Raw genomic sequence first — 25,626 nt, forward strand, 5'->3', positions numbered from 1 at the left:
GCTTTTACAAATGTGTTAACTCAGTCAATCGATCAATGATAAATACAGGCTCTCTGGACCAGTGGCAATTACTTAATTCTTCGCCTGGAGGAGTCTCTACACACCAGTCGAACTCAGAGTTTATAAAGAGCTGAGGCATTGCTGAAGATATGTCCTAATGGAGGTTGAGACCAGACTGGGATACTTGGAGATGAGCAGGATTGTGTAGAGAGAAGCTGATCCCTGAGTTCCTTTAGGGCCAGCTGACTGATAACTCTGCCTGTAGGATGCCTGCATCCAAGCTAGTCTTGAGAAAGACTCAGACCAAAACTCTGGTCATGGCTGTAGCTCCATCACTGTACGACGTTTATCTAGAGTGAACATAAACCATGGCTGCCCTGCCCAGTGCCATTAGAAGGTAGTATCTTCTTTTTTCCAACCCATAAGAGGCTTTATTGTCTTCACACTGTGTAATTAAACTGTGTTCTGCTAGCTGGGGCTGGTTGTCCTGTTTCTATGGCTACTTAACCATTAAGGTTCCAGAAATACTGTAGTTTAAAGCCATGGCTGGACCTTAACACTAATGTCCAGATCCCACTTGGAGCTGGTGACTTCGTTGGAGTTGAGTGCAAGGACCTTATTTGCCAAATATTTTGGTGTTCCAGATTTCACTTTGGGAGTTGATCCACTTCTATGTATACCCTCAATTTCAAGAGCTGGAAAACCAGTTGGTTCTTTGACTGGAATATGTCTGAAATGTGCGCTGGCTGGGCACAGACTACTGCATCACCAATAGTCCACTGTAATGGAAACTCTTGACACCATAAAAGCCTCCATTTGCTTCACTTGTTTGTGTATTCCTTGTTGTTTGGTAGTTGGTGTTCGGAAGATTAGATTTGAAATTTTTATAGTGGAATCACTAACTGTGGGCCTCCGCTCTCTGACTTGTCCAGTTTACACCTAAACCAGAGACAATAGACACAGAGGGTCAAACATATTTGGAAATGTTACATTTTATTTCCTTGCCCAGCATTTGTCACATTGACTGAGACTGTTCATAATACTAAGATTAATCCGACAAGTCTCTTGTAATGGCCAAGATCTCACAATCACTTGCCTATATTGATTATGTTGCATTTTCATTTTTGCAAATACATGAAAAAACAAAATGGAAATGTAGTCTCTGTGAGGTTTTAAAGAGTGAAAACTGACACTGCTCCTATGTAGAATTCTTGAATTAGCACAGCCTCATCTGCCCTGACGGTACAGTGAGGCTGGTCATTTTTAAAGGGTAAAAGGATCCTTTGATTTCCCTAAACAGAAAACAAAATAGCAAGCTGAAACTTTGCCTCATTGGTAGGGACTTAAAAGATACTGTAGAATATTAACATCATGTAAGTAAACAAGCTACTTATTGACGCTTGACCCATGAGGCCTTAGAGGCAGAATATATATAGGGGTATGTAATGTAGTCATTCTTGCTATGATATTACTTCAAAAGTAGCCAACCTATAAATGTCTGGAACTTATCTCATGAGAGCGGCTGTGGCAGCTTCACTGCTGGTAGAATGAAATTTAAGTTCACTAAGCAAAAGTAATTTAAAAAAAGAAATAAATGAAAACATTGCCTCTTAAAGGAATGTTTATTTAAATACACTGTATGTATTGTAAAAAATAAAACCAAATTGGTAATCAAGTAACTGTGCTAGTGCTTCCACAACCTTGTTCGGCTCGCTGTGGCTCCAGGTGACTGTCGGTGCACCCACTGAACGTTTCAGATCTCTTCCAGGTGTTATTGTCCTGCATTAGTAGTGGTTTAGGTCTGTATTTATTATGTTTGAATGCTCCACTAAGACTATTGTGTGTTACCAGCCATCAGATGCGATTTCTCTTGTTTTCTCACCTACACAGGCCACCACAGATTTCCAGCACATACCACCGTAAGACTGTGTATTCCCTGGGATGGGGCCCCCCACTGCCTCCGCTCTCCTTTGGTGAGTTTAGCGGGTATGAACAACAGGTTTTTAAGTGTGTGAATCCTGCACTTCCATACCAGTCTCAAGTGTTTTTTCTGGTTAAGAATTAAAAAGCTACATTTTAACCTACTGTACTGATCATTAATGTATGCACATGTCTACAGGCTGGTCCTCAGATTACAATACTTGAGGTTCATACTTGAGGTAGCAAAGCAGTGTCCAGTTACGTTGATTATTACAGGCTGAAAACCAATTACCATGGTCATCCAAATGGTTACACACCTCCAGAATACCTCAAGACTTCAAAAGCATGACATGTCCCCAGGTTGCACATCTTACAGTTACATGCCTCCACTATAGATGTGCCTTGGCTTCCAGTTATACAGCTCTTAAAACTTAGGTTTCAAATTGAAGATATGCCTCCCGTTGATCTCATGTGCTGCAGACCTCTTGGCAGCCTATACTGTACCCTTCTGTAAATATTTTTGTGTTCGTATAGAAGTGCCTGGAGAGTTTGGCCATGGCTGCATTACAGGTTGTTAGTCACAGTACATTTATTTGTGAGGGAACTAAGATGGAATCAGAGGCAGGACAAAGATAAAAGAAGCAGATATTTGTATGAGCCTATGCCCATGTGGCCTACTTAAATAGTGAAAGAGGAATGCATGACTCATATACTTGAATAACCGCCATGGGTAGGAACAAGTACTCTTAAGTCTTAAGGACACAGAAGGTTGGTCTTCCATATGGTTTGCTTACTTAGCCAGAGGACTCAAACAATATTTGTGAAACATTTGTGCAGCGCACTGAAACAGTTAGAAGTCAGTAAAGGGTAGGAAGGGATTTACCAGAAGAATAAGCTCTAAAAGGTACCAAGTACAAGTTCTACACACAGCATACCTGACACTGTAGCTAAATCAGTCTAGGACCGGTGTATGGGCACAAATAAACTGTAGTCCCAAGTTCTGAATTTCAGGTTACACAGTACTAGAGATTTTTAGAGAGTACACAAAGATTTAGCTTACAAAAATCTAGAAACACCTTGCAGGGGAATAAAGAATCAAAGTACACTGGGAGGGGCTCAGTAAGGCCATAACCTATAGGTGTATCACTTTTGGTATTCTTGTGCAACATCCACTATCCTTTTGTGCACAGGACACTGCTTGAAATGACGGTGCTAACAATTTGTACCAATTCTACAAAATGCAGAATGGGAATATGAGCATAGAATGCAGCCTACCTCTTCAGAAAACTAGCATTAGCAAAGCCTTCTAAGGTCCTTTTGGAAAAGGGTCCAGCTGAAAGGGAACAAAGGGAGCCTGACTCTTATAGAGGTACAGTAATGCTGACAGTAATCCTTCAAGGCAGAATATCTGAAGACAAAGAAATTGAAAGGATATATTACTCTAAAGTTGACTAGTTAGCAACTCTGAGATAAAGCACACTTCCCCAGTGTCTCTATTCTGTGCATGGACCAGCATCGACCTGCTTTGTTTTCTAACCCTCACAGTTCAAGCTTGCCCCTTCTCTAGCATTGTCTTAAGAGCCTGATCCAATGTAATGGCCAGGGTCCCCTCCTACTCTTGAGCTGTCACATGGCGATTGCAACGAGGAATCTTTGTAGAGCTATTCCACCACTCTTGATTTAATAAGTCATGTGGTGTTTGGGGCAGTGAGAGTCAAAAACTGATATAGAGCTTAAGGCAAGCACTGATCAAGGGATGAAAAGTAAACTACATCATATATTTTTATAGTGACTAGCTTTGAGGGCTGATCTTGTCCCTACTTGTGATTTGGCCTTGATAGATTAGAAAGTCTTATTGGGCTTTTATTTGTCTCTGTGCTCTCAAGATCCCACCACCAGCCTCTTTCAACGAAACATGCTGTAGCTGTGAAGAAACACTTGTGTGAGGTCTGGGCTGATGCATGTAATATAGCCTTATTACTGCTGGTGCCAGTGAGTGTGTCCTTTCCCTACCATACGCCTCTTTCTCTCTGTCATGGAATTAGGAAAGTGGAGTGCTATAATAAGTAGTGGGGCCATCCACCTCTCAGTTTGTTTGTGAAACCCATGGTCTGCCTGCATTCTAATGAATAACTGCTATTTTTGCAGGAGGAGAAGGCGACAGGCCCTCTGTGACTTTGTACAGCTGCGGAGGAGAGGGGATAGTCCTCCAGCACAACCCCTGGAAACTGAGCGGAGAGGCCTTCGACATCAACAAACTCATCCAAGATACTAACAACATAAAGGTGCTGTTTGAGCAGTATATCCGAGGGTTACAATATGCAGGGGTAGAAAGCTAATTTGTGCATTTTGCATAAAATTTCATTTTGAGAAAGTTTTACCATAATTTCGGTGTATATTACTGAAGCCTATAAAAGCAATGAATGACTGAATCTGGTGCCAAACGCTCACTCTTGCCTAAGATCAGACAGTCAAATCAATTGATGTAACATGTCAGATAGCTGAAAAGCCTCAATAACTAAAAGAGATAAAACCTTTCTTTAATCCGAAAGGTAATAGATGTGCAGGGTGATGTTGTTCTGTCACTAAACATAATATCTGTTACCAGTAAAGATTATGCCTCTAGGGATGTTTTCCAAAGGCATGATTTTGACATCACTCTGGACGCAGGTTCTTTGAAATACTGTGGAATAAGTAGTAAGCGGAAGTAGTAAGCCAATAATAGTGTGACTTTTGCCCCTACTCTCCCAGTAGCTCTGTGTACCCCCAAGCTGGCCCTCTGGTGATGTACTTTACTGGATTTGATGCCTAAAGTAGTCATCTGAGGGACATCGAAGTGTGATAACGATACTTGTCCTTGGAATATGCAATGTCCAAAATAAAACTTGCTGTTCAGGGATTTCTATTTGAAAATCCCAATTGCTGCTAATATTCAACCTCTGCAGCCACTGGGGAGTGCCTGTTCTTCTCACATGAATGTTGTTTTACTAGTAGGTTAACATATGTACTTTTTTCACTGTTTAAGCACAAGTTGCCTGGGCGCACAGAACTGAACTGGAAACCTGACGGCACTGTCTTGGCACTGGGCAACGAGGATGGGTATGTATGGCAGTGACTGGCCAGTCTTCTTTTATCCATTCTGTGCATTGGGAAAATAAAGGTTTATTCTGACATTTGTGTTTATTTTAGATCCATCGAAGTCCTGCAGGTGCCAAATTTGAGGTTAATCTGCACCATACAGCAGCATCATAAACTGATAAATGTTGTAAGGTGGCATCACTCTCATGGAACACAGCCAGGGCTAGAATATATGCTTGCCTCCGGTTCCAACAATGCAGTTATTTATGTGCACAACCTAAAGAGTGCCCTCGGTAAGTGTTCACATGATTTCTTTCCCCATCACAGTCCATTTCTCATGGGTGGTTAAATATTCTAGTGCTTTTTCAGGATAACTGCATGTTCAGGGGTACATTACGTATTGCGTTAGTCAGAACGGAGTGTTTGTAAGTCTTTTGTTGTATTTTGGGTTGTAAACAGAAACCTCTAAACCCAGGGTTCATTGGTGCGTATTACAAGTGTTTGTGAGCAATATGGTAACAAATGATTCTTAGTCCCGTGAGTGCTTGTGGAGAAGAGCCTTTCCCCGTACCACCTTTAGTTGAAAGGGAATGTCCTCTCATTGTTTTATATTTCCATCTTTTTTGAAAGAGGAACTGTTTACTTGGTCAGCAGGTCCTTCTAGGTAATCTCAAGATGAATAATCTGTATGTACTGCCCATCATGCACTGACTGTTTCAGGAACTCAAAAAATACCTCACATTGGTGGGCAAGCATAGAGATCCCTAGATTTCAGGCGGCATTCAGTACTACTCAACCGTAATCAATGCATTTGCCACCGGAGGCCAGTTAATAAATCCTAATAAGCAAATGTGAAATGAATCTTCCTTGAAGGTAACATTTCTGAATGAAATTTGTAGGATCACTGGGCTTAACCCTCCTGGTGCCCATAAAATATATCAACTTCCACCATTCTGGCCTTCTTTCGGGGAGGGCGCTTCAAATTTAGTGACGTGGGGGAGATCAAACCCTTCAGAAAGATGAGAGCTCCAGCATGCTAGATGTTCGTGTCTCACCAGATAGCTGTTTGGCAGGCAGATATCTGCCCCACGTTGGTCCCAGTTGATAGAAAGGCTGGGCCACCAAGTCTATTCCATGTTCTGAGAATGTAAGTTTAAAAGGGCCAGATAAGGTGCACTGCTTCCATAGCTATTGGGTCACTAATCTACTACATTATGGGGACAGAAATACTAGCATGGCTTTAAAACTTGAAAATGTGTGCCACACTGCCCTTAAGCATTTTGGATTGTAGTCTTTTTTTCTCTAGTGGATTTGAGAGCCAAGGAGTCCACTGGATATGTCCTCTGTTCTGTCTGAACATTAAACTGCAGAGACCAGGCTCTTTTACTTGGGTGTTGTAACCAAAATGTACCTTCAGCAGCAGTCTACTGCCCCCTCATACCACAGAGAGGAAGGTCTTTTTTACTTTTTCACCACAAGAGGTGAAGGCCTACTGGCCATCCCCTGCACACATTGGATGGGGTGAGTTACTGTGGTGGTGTACGTATGGGTGGGGAGTGTAGGGTGTGGATTAGGGATTGGTCAGTGGAGTAGCTGAGATAGGTGGGTACATGGGGATGTAATAACAACAGGCCATGTGCAGATTGAATGGTCCATTGAAGATACAGTGTGTAAGCTTGTACAAAATGAGGATTTTTCTGCACGTTGCCTTCTTCCTCTGTTGACAGGAGAACCTGCAAGTCCTTTATATCAGGATTCCTGGCCCAAACTATAGCGTTCTTTTAAACTGTGAAACCGTTCCTCTCCACTGCTCCTGAACATAGAGTCCTCCCCCTTTCCTCTGTCCCACTGGGTGTTGCCTACCAAGAATAGACCCCTAGCTGAGGATGTCTGGGGTCAATCCACAAACTATCATGACTAGTTGGGAAGTCGTTCTTCCTGTGCCTCCCAGGCCATATCCCAGAAAAGAAATGAAAAAGCCTGGGATAGACTCACCGTCCTAGATACAGGAGCATATTTCCTAGCTGTAACCATTTCATTCATATCTCTAACTGTCTTTTAGCCGCTGGCCATAAATTCCAGTCCCCAGTCTCTGCAGTTTCAAAATCATGTTTTTTTTAGATTAAACACCCATAATTCCATTGCTCCAAATGACATCATCAAAGATACAAAAAAGAATGAGCTTAAGAAAAGCATATATATGTGTGTGTGTGTGTGTGTGTGTGTGTGTGTGTGTGTGTATATGTATATATATATATATATGCAGGGCTCAAGTCCTAAAAAAAGAAGTGGGGGGACGCTCCAAGTTAGGTGGTGTCACCGGAAGTGACGTCACGAAATGTAGTCCCCTCTAATTATCAAAGGTTACAAGGCGATGGGGGCAGGTTGAAAGGGCAAAGCAGAATGTTTACTTTGGAATTCATCACCGTAGGGGAAATTAAAGCTGCGCTTGTTCAGTGCGTGTTTATTGCCCACAGTAAATTTGCCGGTCTCCGTCAATAATGCTGAATACATACTGACCTTTTCTAATATACGGCTACGAGCGCCAGTATAACATACTGAACTGCTCCATCAACGTGAAACAACTTCGTCTTCTCTCGACAATAGGAGGTGAGGTTTGGTGAGTGCTGAGCTTGTGTGCAGGACAGGTGCAGACTCGGGTAGCGGCTCTATCTTTTGGGCAGGGGGGACGGCGTTCACCCGGTAAAGAGCCAGTAAAATAAGTGGGGGGATGCCGTCCACCCGCGTGGTACCCCGACTCGAGCCCTGTATATATGTATGTATGTATGTATGTATGTATACCTACCTACCTACCTACCGGTGGTTGCCAAAGGGTAGTTCTAGTTAGGACCTTATTCGTATTCAAAAAGCTTTTTTTCTTTTGCCAATATATTTGGCGCTGTGTGACACATCTTCGCAAAAGTTTCAAAACTAATGGCCCACGCACTTCAGCTGGTGTGTTGAAAATTTTGGGGTGATTCATCAAGCGGGGGCCGAGAAACACGGGGGTTCCCAAAAAGCGTTTTCTGCAAGTTAATTTCCATCTGAAACTTTAGACACCCGTACAACCCGAACTGCTGAATGGAATGACACAAAATTTGGCAAAAATTGAGGTTTTGGTTCATAAAGCACTCTTTTTTGTTAAATGGTGTAAATTTCTCTGATATACAACTGGGGACGCAGAGGATCAGCGAACCCTCCCGATCTCGGGTCTGAAAACTGAATGGCTGTCAACACTTCAAAACCAGGAAGTGTTTGCAGCCATCTTGTGAATCTGTTGAACGGAGTCACAAGAAAAAAGGTGGAAAACCCTGAAAAAACAAGAAAAGAGGGCAGGGTAGAAACACCCTGACCCCCTAGGCCTTCTCAGGGGGGCCAACAGGGACCACCACGGCCAAAAAAGCATTTAATTTTCAGCGGATTCGCAGTGGATCAGCGAATCCAGACAAAATATTTTTGAAAAATGAAGCACATCCTCCTGCGCTTCGTTTTCTTTAAGCCCTGAGTGGGCCAGATCCCGGGGGCAATCATGAAATGAGTTGCAGGGGCCCGCTCAGGTGCCCCGCATGCCCCGGGGACTGCCACCTCTTCGGGGCTTACAGATTGAATGCGGGGGGAACTACACAGCCCCGGGGACCGCCACCTCCCCGGGGCTAGATTTCTAAAGATGGTTGGGGGGGGGAGGGGGTGCTGCAGCCCCCCCCCCCCCCCCACCTCCCCATGGTGTTCCATGGACTGCCACCTCCTGGGAGCTATATGTAAAAGTAAAGTGGGGGGCTCTAGTCCCCCCCTCCCACCCGCCTACAGCCCCGGGTACCACCACCCTCTTCCCAGGGGCATAAATACTGTTGGAGGCCCCCCCCCCCTTCTTTTTTCGTTTGTCCTGATGAAGACCCCAGCCTAAGGCGCCCATCGTTTACCTAGATTTAGAAGGGTGGAAACGTTGATGATCTTCTACCCTGCCCATCAATTAACCATACTGTCCTATTAATTTAGATGGTTTTATATTAGGAGGCTTTGTCTTAATGGATGTAAAATAACATTTATGTGTTGAATGTGGCTTAATTTATAAGCCAACACGCATTGATATTTGTGTACAAATTGGGTCTAATAGACCAGTGTTATGACACTTATCCTCCCCTGAACCTACACTATTCCCACCACCACCCCCTCCCTTCCTAGGGCACTGTTTTTTGGTCCTCTATAAAATTGTGGAATTTTTGAATGCTTATATTAAATTATGAATCATGGATTGCTTTCAAGACTCTATGTGATTAATTAACATTGAATCTCTAAATTAGCTAAATACTGTTTTTCCTGCTGCTATTGGTTTATGTTTTCTTTTTTACCTTTGATGGTTCTCACACTGGGACCACATATTTATGTACTACTTACAACCCAGGTCCCAGTGACTATTTTGGGTATACCCCCTTTCCTTGTAACATTCTAAATTGTGATAACACAGTGTTTTTAGATTTGCTGGCCACTTCATCTGGAAATCCCTTGTTTCACTAATATGGGCAGGAATGTCCAATAACATGTCTTCAGAAACATATTTCCTCTTATTGCCCCTTATTCTCCATTGCGCCCATGGAAGACTCACCCGATGAATCCGAACTTGAAATACCTGAATATAGTTCCTGCACACCTCCAGACTGCGATCCTGCTTTCTTTTTCTTTAAAGTAGATAAAGTATCCAAATTGACCTCTTAAGCCTCTCCTACTCACCCAACTTCTTTTTTCAAGGGAAGTCGTTTGCACAGGACTCTCCATTTAAGACAATGACGGGGAACAATGCCACCTCTTCCTGTATGTTTCCCCATATTGCAGCTAACAGTTAGAGCTTCACACACCAACTTAGCTCCACCTAAATGCCAACCATTGAAAAGCTAAGCAGCCATAAATAACATACTAAAATATCTCGCAAGTTGCTCCATGAAGGGGGCTCCAAACTCTAGCAGGGCAGCTTCAATGTGGCAGGCACTGAACTACCTGCCTTTAAATCCAAAAATACACAACACTTCTCTGGCAATGAAACGCTTTGAAGCCAAATTCCGTGGAGTGCAAGCACTTTATTGAACACAATATAATCTTTAGGTAGCCAGCAAAAATAAACTTGTTTCATCGCTGCTTCCGAGCCTTGCTCATGGGAAAATTAAACTTGCTTTCAGAAATGACCATGTATTTAAAGGACTTCTTAATTGAGTGATTCACGGAGCCTGAATATCATTTACATCAGAAAGCGCAGTGAGTTTAAATCGGCACTTAATATTACTCTGCAGTGTTTAAGATCCTCCATAGCTTTCATTTTCCTGTGAGCAGGGCTCGGAAGCAGAGCTGAAATGCGCTGGGACAGATATTTTTGCTGGCTACCTAATTTTTTAGGTCTCGCCTACGCAGCACGCCTGTGCAGCATAGGAGGTCCTTTAGCCATCGCTCTACTCTTTTTGGAAGCACATACTCGTACTTGTAGCGGCATCCACCTTGCGGGAGCAAGCAGGGGCGTGCCACGAGTATGTGCTTCCAAAAAGAGCAGACTACGCACGCACGCACCACTCTTGTGCTTGTTTTCTTGTGCAGCTAAGCCGTTATAGTGCGGCAAACTGCGCCTTCGAAGCTCCATATTTAATTATTTTTTTAATATGCCTCCAAGCATTTCTTTCTAGACTCCACTCTTCATATTTTTTTTGTACGTGAAGCTAAGCAGTTACAGCGCAGCACACCGTGCTTTCAGTGCTCTTGAGGCGCTCGTTTTAAGAGCACCGCTCTTTCTTTTCACTACAAGGTTGTTTCAAAAACAACCTTGCCTTCCTTTTCAGCGTAAGGCTTGTTTAAATTCCTTGGCACGTTCATTGCTTCTGGTTTGCAGTTGACTATGCAAGGCCCCTGTGGTATGCTCTCAATTGCCATTCATCACTTGCAGGAACTCTGCTGGCTCATTATAATGGAGTCACATAGCAGCATTAACACCGCTGTGCGTGCCTCCATTAATAAAAACCTGGCAAAGCCTTAGCTGGCTCATTCCACTGGAGTCACATAACTGCATTAACACCGCTGTACATGCCTCTGTTAATAAAATCCTGGCAAAGCCTTCATCAATGCAGTAATCAGTCCACTATAAAATAGCCTTTCCAGAGCTAAAAACAAAATGCATTCTTTTGATAACTGCACATATCATCTTTCAGCTCTTGCTGTTTTCCCTCAGGTAGTCTTGAAACTGGAGGCGTTGAATGCAGCCTCTACTCCACTTCAAAACATGCATCAGTGCCTCCTTTGAAAGAATTGGTGATGTTTTGCAGTGCAAAAAAAGGCAACCGCCGTTTTGGAATACAAAAGGAGATTGAGATGCGGAGCGTATGAGTGGTACAGCAAGCTACATCCAATCAGTGCAACCAAGCTGCATTACTACAGACGATGAAAGCATGGCAAGATTTACTCTAAAATTAGTGTTACTAGAACAATTTTCACAGTGTGTGTGCTCCCATCATAACATAGCATACATTTTTATTGATCATTGTCAGGTGTCTGCTTGTACTTTATCCAGTGTCTCATATTTAAGCTGCACCTATTGTTGGGCTGCTGGCCTCCATATGTCTATTAAATTATTAAGATATGCTGATTATGGGACTGGCTTGTGTTTGTTTTCGTATTGTCTTACATGTGTAACTGTTTAAGATGTGCTGATTGTGGAGCTCATTGGCGTTTATTTTTTATTAGGGTCTCTTGTAATCTCCTAAAGATACGCATTTGTAGTCCATTGCTTTAGAACCTCTTACTCTTGAGTGATGTGTGTGTTACGTACCTTGTGAAGGACCACTCTGTAGTTCTCTGTATCACTGTAACTTTAGTATAGGCACACATTCAGCATCACGCTGCAAATGACTGCTGGACTGAACAAAGCCATCATTTTGACGTCCTGTGGCATACATCCTCATGCTCATAGCCAATAGGTCTCGCCTTTGGGACCTTATAAGTGTTTAGCCGTGCAACAGTTAATTCTGTTGCAGTAAGGATGTTGTGCTGCATAACTAAATACTTATAAGGTCCCAAAGGCAAGACCTATAGGCTATGCCAATGCTTGTCTTGAAGGGCCATCACCGTGGAATGGCTAGGCTCTAGTTAGGATTTTCCAACCGCCTCCCTCCCCCTTCCAAGTTTGTGCATGTACACAATTGTGTCATTCTTTTAGCCACACCCCTCATATATGGCAAGCTGTAACTGTTGGACTATAGCGCACAAGCAGAGCGTGTGCTCCCGCTGTCATGCCATCTGTGCCCAGCACCAGGGATCCTCGTTCTGCAGCCTGTATTCAGTATTCTGTATTGCGGCTTAACGCTGTTTTAGCACTGTTAAACTACCTCACCAATGAAATAGATTTAATCTCACACTCTGTTACATGTAATTCCTTTGGTTTTCACTGCTCACCTGATACTGTTAGCTTTAATTCGATCAGTCTTTGAGTCTCCAAAAAGTAAAATCAAAACCTTGTCTGAATTTCTAACGAATGCTAGATCTCTTGCTAAACATAATCTAGAAATGGATGAATTAATGGATTCATACCTACTAACCTTTTGTTGTATTATGGAAACATAGTTTAGTAAAGCATCAGGCCCAGATATTGCCTCAGTCTTACCCAAAGTCTATTGTATGATCAGAAAGAATCTAAAAAACTAAGTAGGAGTGGCCATCGAGCTTCAAAATACCCTCTCTTCCACACTTATACTTGATGCCTTTCCAGATGCAAAGGGGCTAGCATTCTCTATCAAAGGCAGTTCCATCTGTACCATCACTGGAGAATGTATTTATCAGCCTTCAGACCCAAATCAAAATTGTGTAATAGCATAACTGCTTTCATGGCACCATATATATATTCTACCTTCATCTTGGTTCACCCTATTAGGAAATGTCAACTTCCATTTAGAAGATACTTATAATCATGGTACTTGTAACTTTTTGGAGTACAAGTTTGCTCCAGGCCTTAAATAAATAGTAAAGGACCTGACACCCAGAGCAGGAGACACATAAGTTGCAACCTCTTCTCTAACATCGACAGACCATACCTCTAGTCCACTCGCAATTTATTATGTAAGCCCAGCAAAAAGCAATACTAGTTTTACATGCCCAACACAAGTGCGCACATGATCTATAATTACTGCTCCGAATTTCATGGCAGCAATTGCCAAACCGCGCCTCTCCCTCAGCCTGCTCCCCCCACCCCCCCTCTCCACCCCCCCCCCCCCCCACCTCTTTATTTCCAGCAGCATTAATGATACAGTGGACAATTTTAAACAGTGGGTGTTTTCAGCCCTTAGTATTCTTGATCCTTTGCTTACTGTAATGTCCATAATTGGTACACCAGTGTCCCCTGGGTTTGCATATAGCTTAGTGATAGGCAAAAACTGCAAAGGACTGGAAAAGAAATGGAGGAACAACTTTGATCCAGGACTAAAAGAACACTATTGTATCCAGATTGGCAAATATACACAGCTGATTAAAAACATCAAACCTATTTCTCTTCACTGCCTTCAAAGGTAAAAAATACAACTCAAACTCTTTTCTATCACAACACAATTTAATAACTATGAGGCCTGCAATGTCAAGATACCTCCTTCTCAATCACTTTGCAATAATTTCAATTATTTTTTTTTAAAGGAGAAATCCATTTAAATTTCCAAAATACCTACAACAAGATACCTACTGAAACATCTCTCTTTACAGACTTCTCTTCTTAAATGGGTTCCTCACTACATGACTTTGATAATTTATCAGAACGAAATTTAGAACTCCTGCACACAACTAAATCAAGATCCCCATTGGATCCCTGTCCTTCCTATGATTTTAAAGTAGCTGCATATATGATTTGCCCTGTTGTCTCCCAAATGTGTAATCTCATGTGACAAAACAGAAATACTTCAGGATTGGATTAAAAAAAAATGCACACTATTACCCCATTCTTAAAGATGCCATCTCCTGATCTGTGACAACTATCCAATTTCAGACCCATACCTTTACTACTTATGCCAACTAAGGATATTGGAAAAGCAGTCAGAGTTTAACTTTCTGAGTATGTGCACCCTCACGCTGTGCTTGATCCCTCCCTATCTGGTTTCAGAAAGGCTCCGAGTACTGAGTTTGCCCTCCTTGTCATGATAGACGATCTGAGATTGATCCTGGATATCATTATGGCAGCTTGATCTTCCTAGACCTGTTGGCAGCATTCGGCTCAATCACTCATCCCGTCCGACTATTGAGGCTTATGGCATTTGTAAGAAAGCTTTCAGATGGTTACAGTCTTTTCTTTTAGATAAATTGAGCTCCATGTTATTGAATATCTATATATTTTCATTATCTTCCCTGGTAAGATCCTATGGCTTCAATCTGGTTTCCTGTGCCAATGACACAAACATTATTGTGTCCATCTCAAAACAGTTTCACGATACAAGATCTAACTTTAGAAGTTGTATGCCTGGAGTAGTTGCAAGGATGAGGCTGAAAACTCTCGAGCATAAATGACAGAAAACTATAAATGCTATATGTTATGTGCCTGGTCTCCAGACTGATGGGTACAGAGCTAGAGGTACCTACACTAATAAGGCAAACATTTGGGAGTGATTAGTGACACCCCCTTAACACTCGCCAAACAAAAATTGCTATTGCGGCTTCCTGTATCTAGAACTTAAAATCCAAATACCACGTTTCCCAATTTACCCATTTCCTCCTGGAAAATCATGATCCAGGCCCTTATTTAATTGAGAATGGACTATGGAAACCCTAATGCACAAAGTGTTCCACCCAAGACCCTACCAACTTGACAGACACATTTTCTCTTTATGTGCAGAGTTGTATCCTTCGATCATCTGGTGAGCATCTGATAGTTGTTCTGAAAATCTTACGTCCTAGACTTATAGTTCTGTCTTTTTTCTACCTCGTGGCTAAGCTGTGGAGCGTTCTATCCCGTTATCTAAGAGAGATGGGCAATCATCTTTTTGGAAAAAATGTTAATAAGTTGTTATCCAGCTGAAACTTTAGTGCGCTTCACTCCATTCTTAGATGAATCTGTAGGGCGACTATGCTTGTTAGGTAGATGTGTGTTGTAAAAATCATATTGATTGATTTATTCAAAAATATCCTCTCTAGAGAATACATCTCTCATATTTCCAAACAGCCCCATCTCGATTTCTTCAGAGCAGTATCCTGTGTGGTAGAGGTCTAAGCTGGACATGATAAATGCTCAATGTCCCCAACGCTTCATAAAGAAGTAGAGTGGGGCTAGCTTCAGGAAGAGATAAAAGTGCTCTGAAGGCTGTGAAATTGCAGTCACTAAACTTGTGGTTAAAGAACTCCAAACTGGTCACTGTTGGACACAAAATATTCCCTGTAGTTCTGATAAGTGTCTTCTGTCCCATATGTATCTCTGCCACACAAAGATCTTACAGGGCCTGAGATATACTTCCCTTAAGTTTGATACCTCCAAGTAAAATTGTCTGCACCTTCTTCATCTGGCATGCAGTCCCCCTAGAGAGACTTGAGACCAGTTGAGCCACTGGTTCATCACCGATAACCCACTGCATGTGGGAATAAATGGAGCCCAGTGCACCAGCCCATCTGACAACAGACTCCCCTGTAGCTTAATTAGCTGGACAACAGGGTGACTTGTGAATTGGATTTTGGCACAACAAACAACATTTTAAACATCACTGGTGTCACTGATCCAGTTTGTGCAGCAAGCATTTGCTTTTACTATTTTTGGTGTGTAACCCATCTATGCAGGCTCAAACCCAATGAGTTGTACCATCTACTAAAAAGACCCTTTCGCATACATGGTAGACTTATCTAAGCAAACATATTGCATTACTGATTTTTGTCTTGCACCACCACCCCATTTGCTGACAACGAGGAAAAAAACATTGTAGTAAACCAATGCCTTCTGAAGGCTGTTGAAACCAACACATTTCTGCCACCATCTTTAGAATGTAAAATATTGGGTATATGGTACCATGTTTTATAAACCTTTCACATAAACATTTATAAAAGTTTTGATGACCATTTCCTGCTGCCAAAAGCAACCTAGTTTCCTCTCATTTAACATTTAAATCAAATCGGTCTTAATTTAGAGGTCTGGCTCTGTGTCTGGTGTATTTGTGCTGTGCTTGGTTTTGTAAGCCACTACCACCTTCCACAATAAACATTGGCTGCTGGGTTTTACTATTCCTAGAAAGTGTAGTACTTTAAGGGAGTAGCTTGGTTATCCAGTTAGTGCAACAATGCTTTTTAACTTTGAAAAAACAGTGGTAAATGCTATTCTCTACAGATTCCGCTCATTAGTGACCTCTAAATGCTTCAGATCCAAACAGGTGTCACATCTATGTCATTCACTGGTAATGATTTTATTTGGGTATTGAGCCATAAAAGCAAACAATTTGTGGATTAAAATACAATCGTACACGAATTCCTTAATTATAAAAGTGAAAATACTCCAAAGGAAATTCAACATATTAAAGTACACTTAACTTGGCACATAATTAGACCAATTTCGTATTGTGGTGTGGCACGCAGAGTGAATAACTTCAACATTTTACTAAGTATATCACAATGCCCTCAACCCATTTTGGTCGGCCAGTCAATCCCCTTGATCAATGCTTTACCAGAAATAACTATAATTCTTAGTCAAAACATGGAAGATTACAAGCATAATTACGCTGAAAGTGCCGAAGGTAATTCTTGCGCTCCATGCATAGTTAACAACACTAAAATGAATCCACATGATTAAATAATATTTACACAAAACAATAGCGTGATACTAATTCCTACTACTGTGCTGGTTAAAAGTAGGTTTGAGTTGATGCAACCTTATTTAGGCAAAGTGGGTAGGATGGTCAGCCAAAATATTGGTAGTAGATTACATTACAATTGGGCAATAGGCACTTAAATGTTAACTTAAAGAGGAGGTAAAGATGGGATAAAATATCTGAGGTTGACCTAGTGTGTTTCCAGGTCTTGAATCTGCACCCAAAAAAGTGTTTTTTTACGTTTATTAGACCAGCTATTAAAGGATGCAAGGAAAGCCCTCTGGTGGCCTTCTGATCTGGATAAGCAAAATAACTTTTATCTGGTATAAATTCACAGGAAGCAAAAGCCTAGATCTTCAGATTGTTGCCCTTGTGACTTACTGTTGCTAGAAATGTAAGGCTTACTATATGCAGTGTTGGTTGAGGTTGAAGTGTTCTCATTTGGATTTAATAACACTTGGAATTCAAGATAAAGTATTCTGTCAAGTTAAATCTAGTTCATCACCTAGCCAAAAAGAATCCTGTTTATCCGATGGGATTTTAATTCTGCTTCTATAGATGTCTGCAGTTCTCCTTTCGGGCATTGGAAGCAGATCTGTCTCTGGGAATCCCATTAATCCCTTTAACACTTATTATGAAACAAAAATGTGAAAATTGTCTATGGACTCGTTTCATTTAAAACTTATGTGTATTTTTCATTACTTAACATTACTGAGCAGTTCTTCTTCAACTAATCTCACTTGATGTTCATTAGCACTGATTAGTCCCATCCTTGTGTGGAATCTGGATGTCTGTATTGGCCAATTTTTGGCCAAAAAAGAAGCCAATTCTGATGTCGCTACATGCCAATGGTAAGCCAAACATTCACAAAACGTTTGTAAAAGGCAAAGGTAAAGAAAACAGGGCTTGATGGCGTGAGAGGCTGGATGCAATGACTCTTATTACGGCGTAACTCATGGAGAGGGAACACACTGCAGCGAGCGTTTGAAACACATACGCACCAGGTACAAGAATAGAGAAGTAACGTGAAAGAAAAAAAGTCCCCTGAGGAAGAGCAGTCATGCTTGAAATGCATCGGGCATTTAAGGAATAAGGAAATGTGATGAACTTGAAAAGTTAATGATTTAAAAATTAACATACCGATGGACATTAAAGAAAAAGAAAGCATAAATAATATGTGAAGACAATCATTTCAAAAGAGTATGAAAGTATATTCTGAGTGCTCATGTGACAGTGGATCTTGGGTTCAAGAAACGCGCATTCATACATAATACTACCTCCCATGCTCAGTGGGAGAATCCCATGAGGCACCCACCACTTTGTGAATTACATTACAAACTGTGAACATTGTAACCTAAAAATTTATAGAGTGCGGAGCCACATCCCAATTGGTCCTTTTTCTTATTACAGCTTCACAGCAATGCCTGATGCATGCAAGAATGCCCACACTAGGGGTGGCATGGAGAAGTAGTTTCTAATCTTTGAATTGTGGCTTGGAGAAGCTTCTTGATCGTGCAATCTGATAACTGATGTCCTGTTATGAGAATTTTTAGAGCGCAGCTAATCACTGGTGAGGGTACCCAGGTGCTGAGTAGGGCATGCCTGAGGGGGTAGAAGGAGATCATGCCTGTTTAGTCTGGAAGAGCCATTCTTCCTGAAGTCCCTGAGAGAGGGGAAAGTTCTGCTGTGGTTTGGGAGAATGTTCTAGGTCTTGGCTGTGAGGTATGAGAAGAAGCATCCTCCACTTCTGGTCTTCTTGATGCGAAGGGGGTGTACTCTTGCCTAGGACACAGATCAAAGGTGTCTGGTGGATTGGTAGAAGTTGAAGCGATGGTTGAAGTAAGCTGGATTGGTGTTGTGGAGAACTTTGTAGGTGTGGCTAAGTAGCTTAAACTTCTATCTTTCCTGAAGTGAAAGCCAGTGGAGATTGTTGAGGTGTGGAGAGTTGTGGTGTGGAGAGTTGTGGTTATTTCACAAGATGTTCCGGATGAGTCTTGCGGCGGCGTTCTGGATGGTTTGGAGTCAGCGTAGGACATGGGTGGGGAGTTCTCTGTAAATGGCTTTTCCGTAATCAAGTCTTCCTGTGATAAGAGCCTGGGTGACCATTCGTCTGGTGATCATTGGGATCTGCTTGAAAATCGTGTGTAGCTTTTGTGGAATGAGGAGACGGCATTGATCAGTCTACTCATTTATTTAATTTATTTATTTATATCAATCAATCAAGGCATTTATATAGCGCACTTCTCACCCAGAGGGTCTCAAGGCACTGGGGGAGGAGGGTCCACTACTGCTCGAACAGCTAGGTCTTGAGCTGCTTCCTGAAGGCGAGGTGGTCCTGGGTCAGGCGGAGGTGGGTCGGGAGGGAGTTCCATGTCTTGGCGGCGAGGTAGGAGAAGGACCGTCCTCCTGTGGTGGCTCTTCGGATGCGGGGGACGGCGGCGAGGGCGTGGCCGGTCGATCGAAGCTGGCGTTTGGGAGCGTAGAAGTTGAGCCGGCTGTTGAGGTATCCTGGTCCTTGGTTGTGTAGGGCTTTGTGAGCGTGGGTGAGGAGACGGAAGGTGATTCTCTTGTTGACCGGGAGCCAGTGCAGGTCTCTCAGGTGTTCGGAGATGTGGCTCCGACGGGGGATGTCCAGGATGAGTCGTGCTGAGGCGTTCTGGATCCGCTGAAGTCTCTTCTGGAGTTTGGCGGTGGTTCCTGCTTAGAGGGAGTTGCCGTAGTCCAGACAGCTGGTGACGAGGGCCTGGGTGACCGTCTTCCTGGTCTCGGTGGGGATCCACCGGAAGATCTTACGTAGCATGCGCAGGATGTTGAAGCACGACAAGGAGACGGCGTTGACTTGTCTGGTCATGGAGAGGGAGGAGTCCAGGATGAAGCCCAGGTTGCGTGCGTGATCTGTTGGTTTGGGTGCGCTGCCTAGGGCGGGGGGCGACCAGGAGTCGTCCCAGGCAGAGGGTGAGGATCCCAGGATGAGGACTTCCGTCTTGTCTGAGTTTAGTTTCAGGCGACTGTTCTTCATCCATTCGGCTACCTCTTTCATCCCTTCGTGAAGGTTGGCTCTGGCAGTGGCGGGGTCGTTGGTGAGGGAGAGGATCAGCTGGGTGTCGTCAGCGTAGGAGATGATGTTGAGGTTGTGGTGGCGTGCGATGTCTGCGAGGGGGCTCATGTAGACGTTGAAGAGGGTTGGACTGAGCGAGGAGCCTTGAGGAACGCCGCAGATGATTTCGGTGGCTTCCGATCTGAACGGGGGGAGGCGAACTCTCTGTGTCCTTCCGGCGAGGAAGGAGGTGATCCACTCCAGTGCCTTCTCCTGGATTCCGACGTTGCTGAGTCGCTGCACTAGTGTACGGTGGCAGACCGTGTCGAAGGCCGCGGAGAGGTCTAGGAGGATGAGGGCTGCAGTTTCTCCGTTGTCAAGAAGTGCTCGGATGTCATCGGTGGCTGCGATCAGGGCGGTCTCGGTGCTGTGGTTGGCTCGGAAGCCAGACTGCGAGAGGTCGAGGAATCCGTTTGTCTCGAGGAAGGCGGCCAGCTGCTTGTTGACGGTCTTCTCGATGACTTTTGCAGGAAACGGGAGCAGCGAGATGGGGCGGTAGTTCTTGAGGTCGGTGGGGTCGGCTGATGGCTTCTTTAGTAGAGCGCTGAGTTCGGCGTGCTTCCAGCTCTCCGGGAAGATAGCGGTGTCGAAGGAGGTGTTGATGATGTCACGCAGGTGGGGTGCGATGGCAGCATCGGCCTTGTTGAAGACGTGGTGAGGGCAGGGGTCGGTAGGAGATCCGGAGTGGATGGAGTTCATCGTGCGGATGGTGTCTTCGGTGCTGATCTGGGTCCAGGCGCAGAGGGTGGTGGTGGGGGGCGGTGGTTCGGTCGCGGCGTGCGTCGATTGAGTGCTGAAGCTGTTGTGTATGTCCGCGATCTTGTGGAAGTAGGAGGCGAGGGAGTTGCAGAGGTCTTGTGAAGGGGTGATGTCGTTGTTTCCGGCGTTGGGGTTGGAGAGCTCTTTAACGATGTTGAAGAGTTCCTTGCTGTTGTGTGCGTTGTTGTCCAGTCGTTCTTTGAATGCAGTTTTCTTGGTTGCGTGGATGAGTTGGTGGTGTTTTCGAGTGGCGAGCTTGAGGGCAGTCATGTTGTCCGGTGTTGGGTTTCTAGCTAGACCCGTAGGTGTCAGAGCGATTTACATGATTGTGATAGAATACAGTAATGAAGACATACATTGAACATATGGGTCGAGAGTTCAATAGGCAAATGGTACCCATCACGTGCTAGTAGAGTGACCAACACTAAAGACACAATTCGACAGGATCTAAAAGTCAGCGAAACACAAAAAAGAGAAAAAGCGAACTGCTGCTTCAGACAGAGGATCTAGGTCTGATAAAGCGACACTTTACTAAGATCCGTAGACTAGGAGTTAAAGTATTTGTTTGAGGAGTAGGAGTTTCAGGTTTCTCTTGGAGCAAGGAAAGGAAGGGTTGTATCAAAGGTCACACAGTAGGGAGTTCCATATGCTTGGAGGATTTCCAGAAAAAGAGAGCGACTTGGTTGCTCTCTTTTTAGGTCTCGCCTGTCGATGCGCATGCGCATCGAGCAAGCGAGACTATTGCGAGTTATCCACTCTTTATCCACACTGCAAGGAATCGTGGCGATTCCTTGCAGTGCCCGTGACTTTTAAGGTCAATGCGCATGCGCATTGAGCTTATGCGCATGCGCATTGACCTTAAAATCGCGTGCGCGTGCACGTCCGTCTCCTAACAACACACACACACCCTCTCCCCCGCTCCGCCCCCTCCCGCCGTGTCGCATTTCTCTTTCTCCTCCCCCTCCCCTCTCTCCCCTCCGTCTCGTTTCACACACACCCTCTCCCCCGCTCCGCCCCCTCCCCGCCAACACCGCCTCGCGAGCTCGTCATTCCAAACCCGCCCTCCCCCGCCTGACCCCGAGCCTAGTTTTCCTGGTCTCTCACTATCCGTTCCAGCAAATGTATCACATTTCAGTTTTCTGAGAGGGCTGACTGAATATAGCGGCAGATACATTTTCATGTTTTTGAGTTAGGATCTACAAATCAGGCCCTAGCAGAAAACAATTTAGTTGTCACAGATGATACTGTGAGTAAAAGTTACATATAAACCATTCAGTGAATAATTGTCTGTGTTTTCGGTGCGTGAAATTAATTAAATTGTTTGGTCCATCGACACACCCTCTCCCCCGCTCCGCCCCCTCCCGCCGTGTTGCATTTCTCTTTCTCCTCCCCCTCCCCTCTCTCCCCTCCGTCTCGTTTCACACACACCCTCTCCCCCGCTCCGCCCCCTCCCCGCCAACACCGCCTCGCGAGCTCGTCATTCCAAACCCGCCCTCCCCCGCCTGACCCCGAGCCTAGTTTTCCTGGTCTCTCACTATCCGTTCCAGCAAATGTATCACATTTCAGTTTTCTGAGAGGGCTGACTGAATATAGCGGCAGATACATTTTCATGTTTTTGAGTTAGGATCTACAAATCAGGCCCTAGCAGAAAACAATTTAGTTGTCACAGATGATACTGTGAGTAAAAGTTACATATAAACCATTCAGTGAATAATTGTCTGTGTTTTCGGTGCGTGAAATTAATTAAATTGTTTGGTCCATCGGTCAATTTAAAATGTCTGTCTATTTTTGAAGAATTTCCCAGCTTGGAGTTTTTAGAATATGGTCACCCTAGTTCAGGCTCCTACACTATGCTAGCTTAAAACACTCCGACTAACCCTCAGTAGCCCTCCTTACAGGCCCCTCCTGTTGCAATCTATGGAGAGCCCCCGTCTCCCTGCTGTGGGAGCCGGAGGATAGAGGCCGGAGAGGTCACTCCTCCAGGAGCTCTGAGATTGCTGCCATGGCCGGGCTGGGCTGCACGCTCTGTTCCTGCTCTTGGTGAGTGTTTATGCCACCGGTGTTAAAAGGCTGCCTCAATTCCGGTGTACGCTCTTCCCTGGTTAGAAATTGGTGTCTTGTTTCTAGGGAGAAGTTTTCGGGTGTGGAGTAAAAACATTTTTTTCCTGCACTAGTTGGAACCACTGAAGCCGGTCCCTCCAGCGGGAAAAGAGGCGTGCCGCGGGCTGCTAAAGACCAGTACACGGATGCAAGTAAAACTGCGCCAGTGGCTCGTATGACCTTGAGCGATCCATTCAAATGCTTCTCTGCATCTATCTGCTGCTACAGCCATAACAATGTCTCTGCTGGACTCGGGTTTAGCCTGCATGTTATTGGCTCCGGCGCCAAAGGTGGTGGTTTTCAATGGTGCATTATCTGAAGGTAAATTCACATACCCATGTTGCCGTGGTGCCCTCTCGGAGTCAGCCCTTATGCTCTGTTCTGCTCCTTGCAAAGTTGGCGAATGCTTGGTATGCGCAAGACTGCTTTGCACGTTCAAATCAACAGAGACATTATTTGTTTACTTACATTTCCTTGATGATAATACTTTCTAAAGCAGGCGTCTGTTTATTGCTGCAAATCGGGTGTAACTTGGGCAAGCTTTAAAAAAATTGTCCAACAATAGCGACTTTGCGCAGCATGACCGGATTTTTATCCCTTTTTTCATATTTACCTTTGCAAAAACTTGCACAGAGCGCAGACGATGTCAGGAGTGAGTCAAAGGGAGAAAGCTTGGGAGAGGATGTGGTCTGACGGCTAGAGCTGCTGACTTTGGTGCTGAAAACAAAGGTTCAAGCCTCGGGGTCGACTCCACATCCTGTGATTCTGGGCAAATCACCTAATCTCCCCGTGCCTACCAGAAATTTAAAAAAACGAATGTGGCCCTTAGAGCTACTCACCCTCACTCACCCTCACTCACCCTCGACCCCTCACTCACCCTCACTCATCCTCACTCATCCTCAACATCTCACCCTCACCCACCCTCAACCCCTCACCCTAACTCACAATAACACTCTCTCACCCTCACCCTCACTCACTCTCACTCACACTCACCCTCAACACCTCACTCACCCTCAACACCTCACTCACACTCAACTCCTCACTCACCCCCACCCTCACTCACCCTCACCCTCACTCACCCTCAACACCTCACCCTCACACAGTGCAATAGGTCTCGCAGGATTTTTAGTTAAAGCTTTTACATTTGCTTATTGCTTTTTTGATTTGTAATTCTTTTGCATTGCCTACAAAAAAATAAAATGCAAAAGATTTACAACAAAAAACCTATAAACAATTCTAAAAGCACTAACTCTAATGCTGCGAGACCTATTGCATTTCTAATGCTTGTTTAGAATGGGAGGTTGGAGCAGAAGAGCATTTGAGCTTCTCAATGATCAAGTAGTTCCTGCTTTCGTCAGCTTGTTTTCTAAGTAGTTGAGTGTATGAGAGTGAAGAGCTTTCTGGATGATACATGCAGTCTTGTAGGTACACCTTCCTTCAATAGGAAGCCAGTTGAGACTCTTGAGTGCATGTGTGATGTGCTCAAACCGTTTAACGCCTGAGTTGATCTGGGCTGCCATGTTAAGAACTGATCTCGGGGGGAGCGGGGGGGGTGATTTAGGCGTCCCAGTGAGCGTGGCATTACCATAGTCTAGTTTAGAGAGGACCAAAGATTGCACCACGTTTTTTAAATCATCAGCAGGAGTGACCCCAAAATATCTTCCCTGGTCTTCTACCCACGTGGACGTTACCGCTAGGGGAAGTGACTTCTTGATCATTTTACCCGCTCCACAAGAGCTAGTTGTGAAGCCAGCATGGGCTACCATGACGTAGCCATATCTGTGTAGCGCCTTGCATGTGTTCCCAACCAGGTGGGTTTCTTGAAGCATGACAATATCGGGCGAGAGTCGTCGGATGTGTCAGGGTTATATGACCTCCAGCCATCGACAAGTCCCATGGCCTTGAGAAAGTCAGGCAACCATCGGGGTGACTGTCCCAGCACACGGGGAGGCTGTCGGTCCAGTGTACCTGAAATGAACCCACCGAGCACCAACAACCCATCTGGCTGTGTCAACAAGATAGTGCTTAAGTCTTTGAACGTAGTGGCCTGTAGACCTGGTGGAACATGAATAGACATAAATGTGGCGGTTTGGCCCTCCCAGGTGCCTGTGACCCCAACATATCTTCCCTGGTCTTCAACCCACGTGGACGTTACCGCTAGGGGAAGTGACTTCTTGATCATTATACCCACTCCACGAGAGCTAGTTGTGAAGCCAGCATGGGCTACCATGACGTAGCCATATCTGTGTAGCGCCTTGCATGTGTTCCAAACCAGGTGGGTTTCTTGAAGCATGACAATATCGGGCAAAAGTCGTCGGATGTGTTGGAGAACCACCCCTCGTTTTATCTTGTCCCCAAGCCCGTTAACATTCCAACTCCATATTTTAGAATTTTTGTCCCACTGCGTACACATTTAAGCCTAAACAAATGGCGACGTCTTTCACAACCCAGTTAGCCTTTCTTGTCAATGAAGAAATCTCAATCATACCCAAAACAAACCCACAACCCCATGCCTCCCCCAAACCCAACTACCCCCTCCCTGCTTCCCTGCACTCTGGGCGCAGAACTGCGTATTTAAACTTGCAGAGTGCCTGTCACCCAACTGATGAACTAAAGGAAGAAAAAGGTGGGGTGCGACACTTATACCCCCCCTACCCCCCATATTGATAACATTACATAGAGCTCAGCCTACTAGTGTATTGATCATCCAGACAAATAGTGCCCCTGTGTAGGGAGCCCCCCACAAGTCTCACATACGTATACAGCACCATGCCGGAGTCAGTCTTTGCCAAGGAATAGCCGCCACTCGTCAAGGCCGATTTCAGTCTCCTTGCCGAACCTCTGCACGGTCTCCACGAGTATGCTGTCCGGGATTGTGCTCTA

General features: G+C 44.4%; 1 protein-coding gene across 3 annotated transcripts in view; it reads left to right on the forward strand.

The window, feature by feature from the left end:
- The window catches only part of GEMIN5 (gem nuclear organelle associated protein 5), a 500,185-nt gene that overhangs the window by 212,800 nt on the left and 261,759 nt on the right, over window positions 1–25,626 (forward strand). For all 3 annotated transcript variants that reach the window (XM_086931243.1, XM_086931244.1, XM_086931245.1), the window contains 4 exons: window positions 1,891–1,973; window positions 4,069–4,205; window positions 4,946–5,019; window positions 5,110–5,291. In XM_086931243.1, the coding sequence (XP_086787369.1) occupies window positions 1,891–1,973; window positions 4,069–4,205; window positions 4,946–5,019; window positions 5,110–5,291 (476 nt within the window). The remainder of the gene's footprint in view (window positions 1–1,890; window positions 1,974–4,068; window positions 4,206–4,945; window positions 5,020–5,109; window positions 5,292–25,626) is intronic.

The sequence above is a fragment of the Lissotriton vulgaris genome, chromosome 7 (genome assembly GCF_964263255.1).
Source record: "Lissotriton vulgaris chromosome 7, aLisVul1.2, whole genome shotgun sequence".
Lineage (NCBI taxonomy): Eukaryota > Metazoa > Chordata > Amphibia > Caudata > Salamandridae > Lissotriton > Lissotriton vulgaris.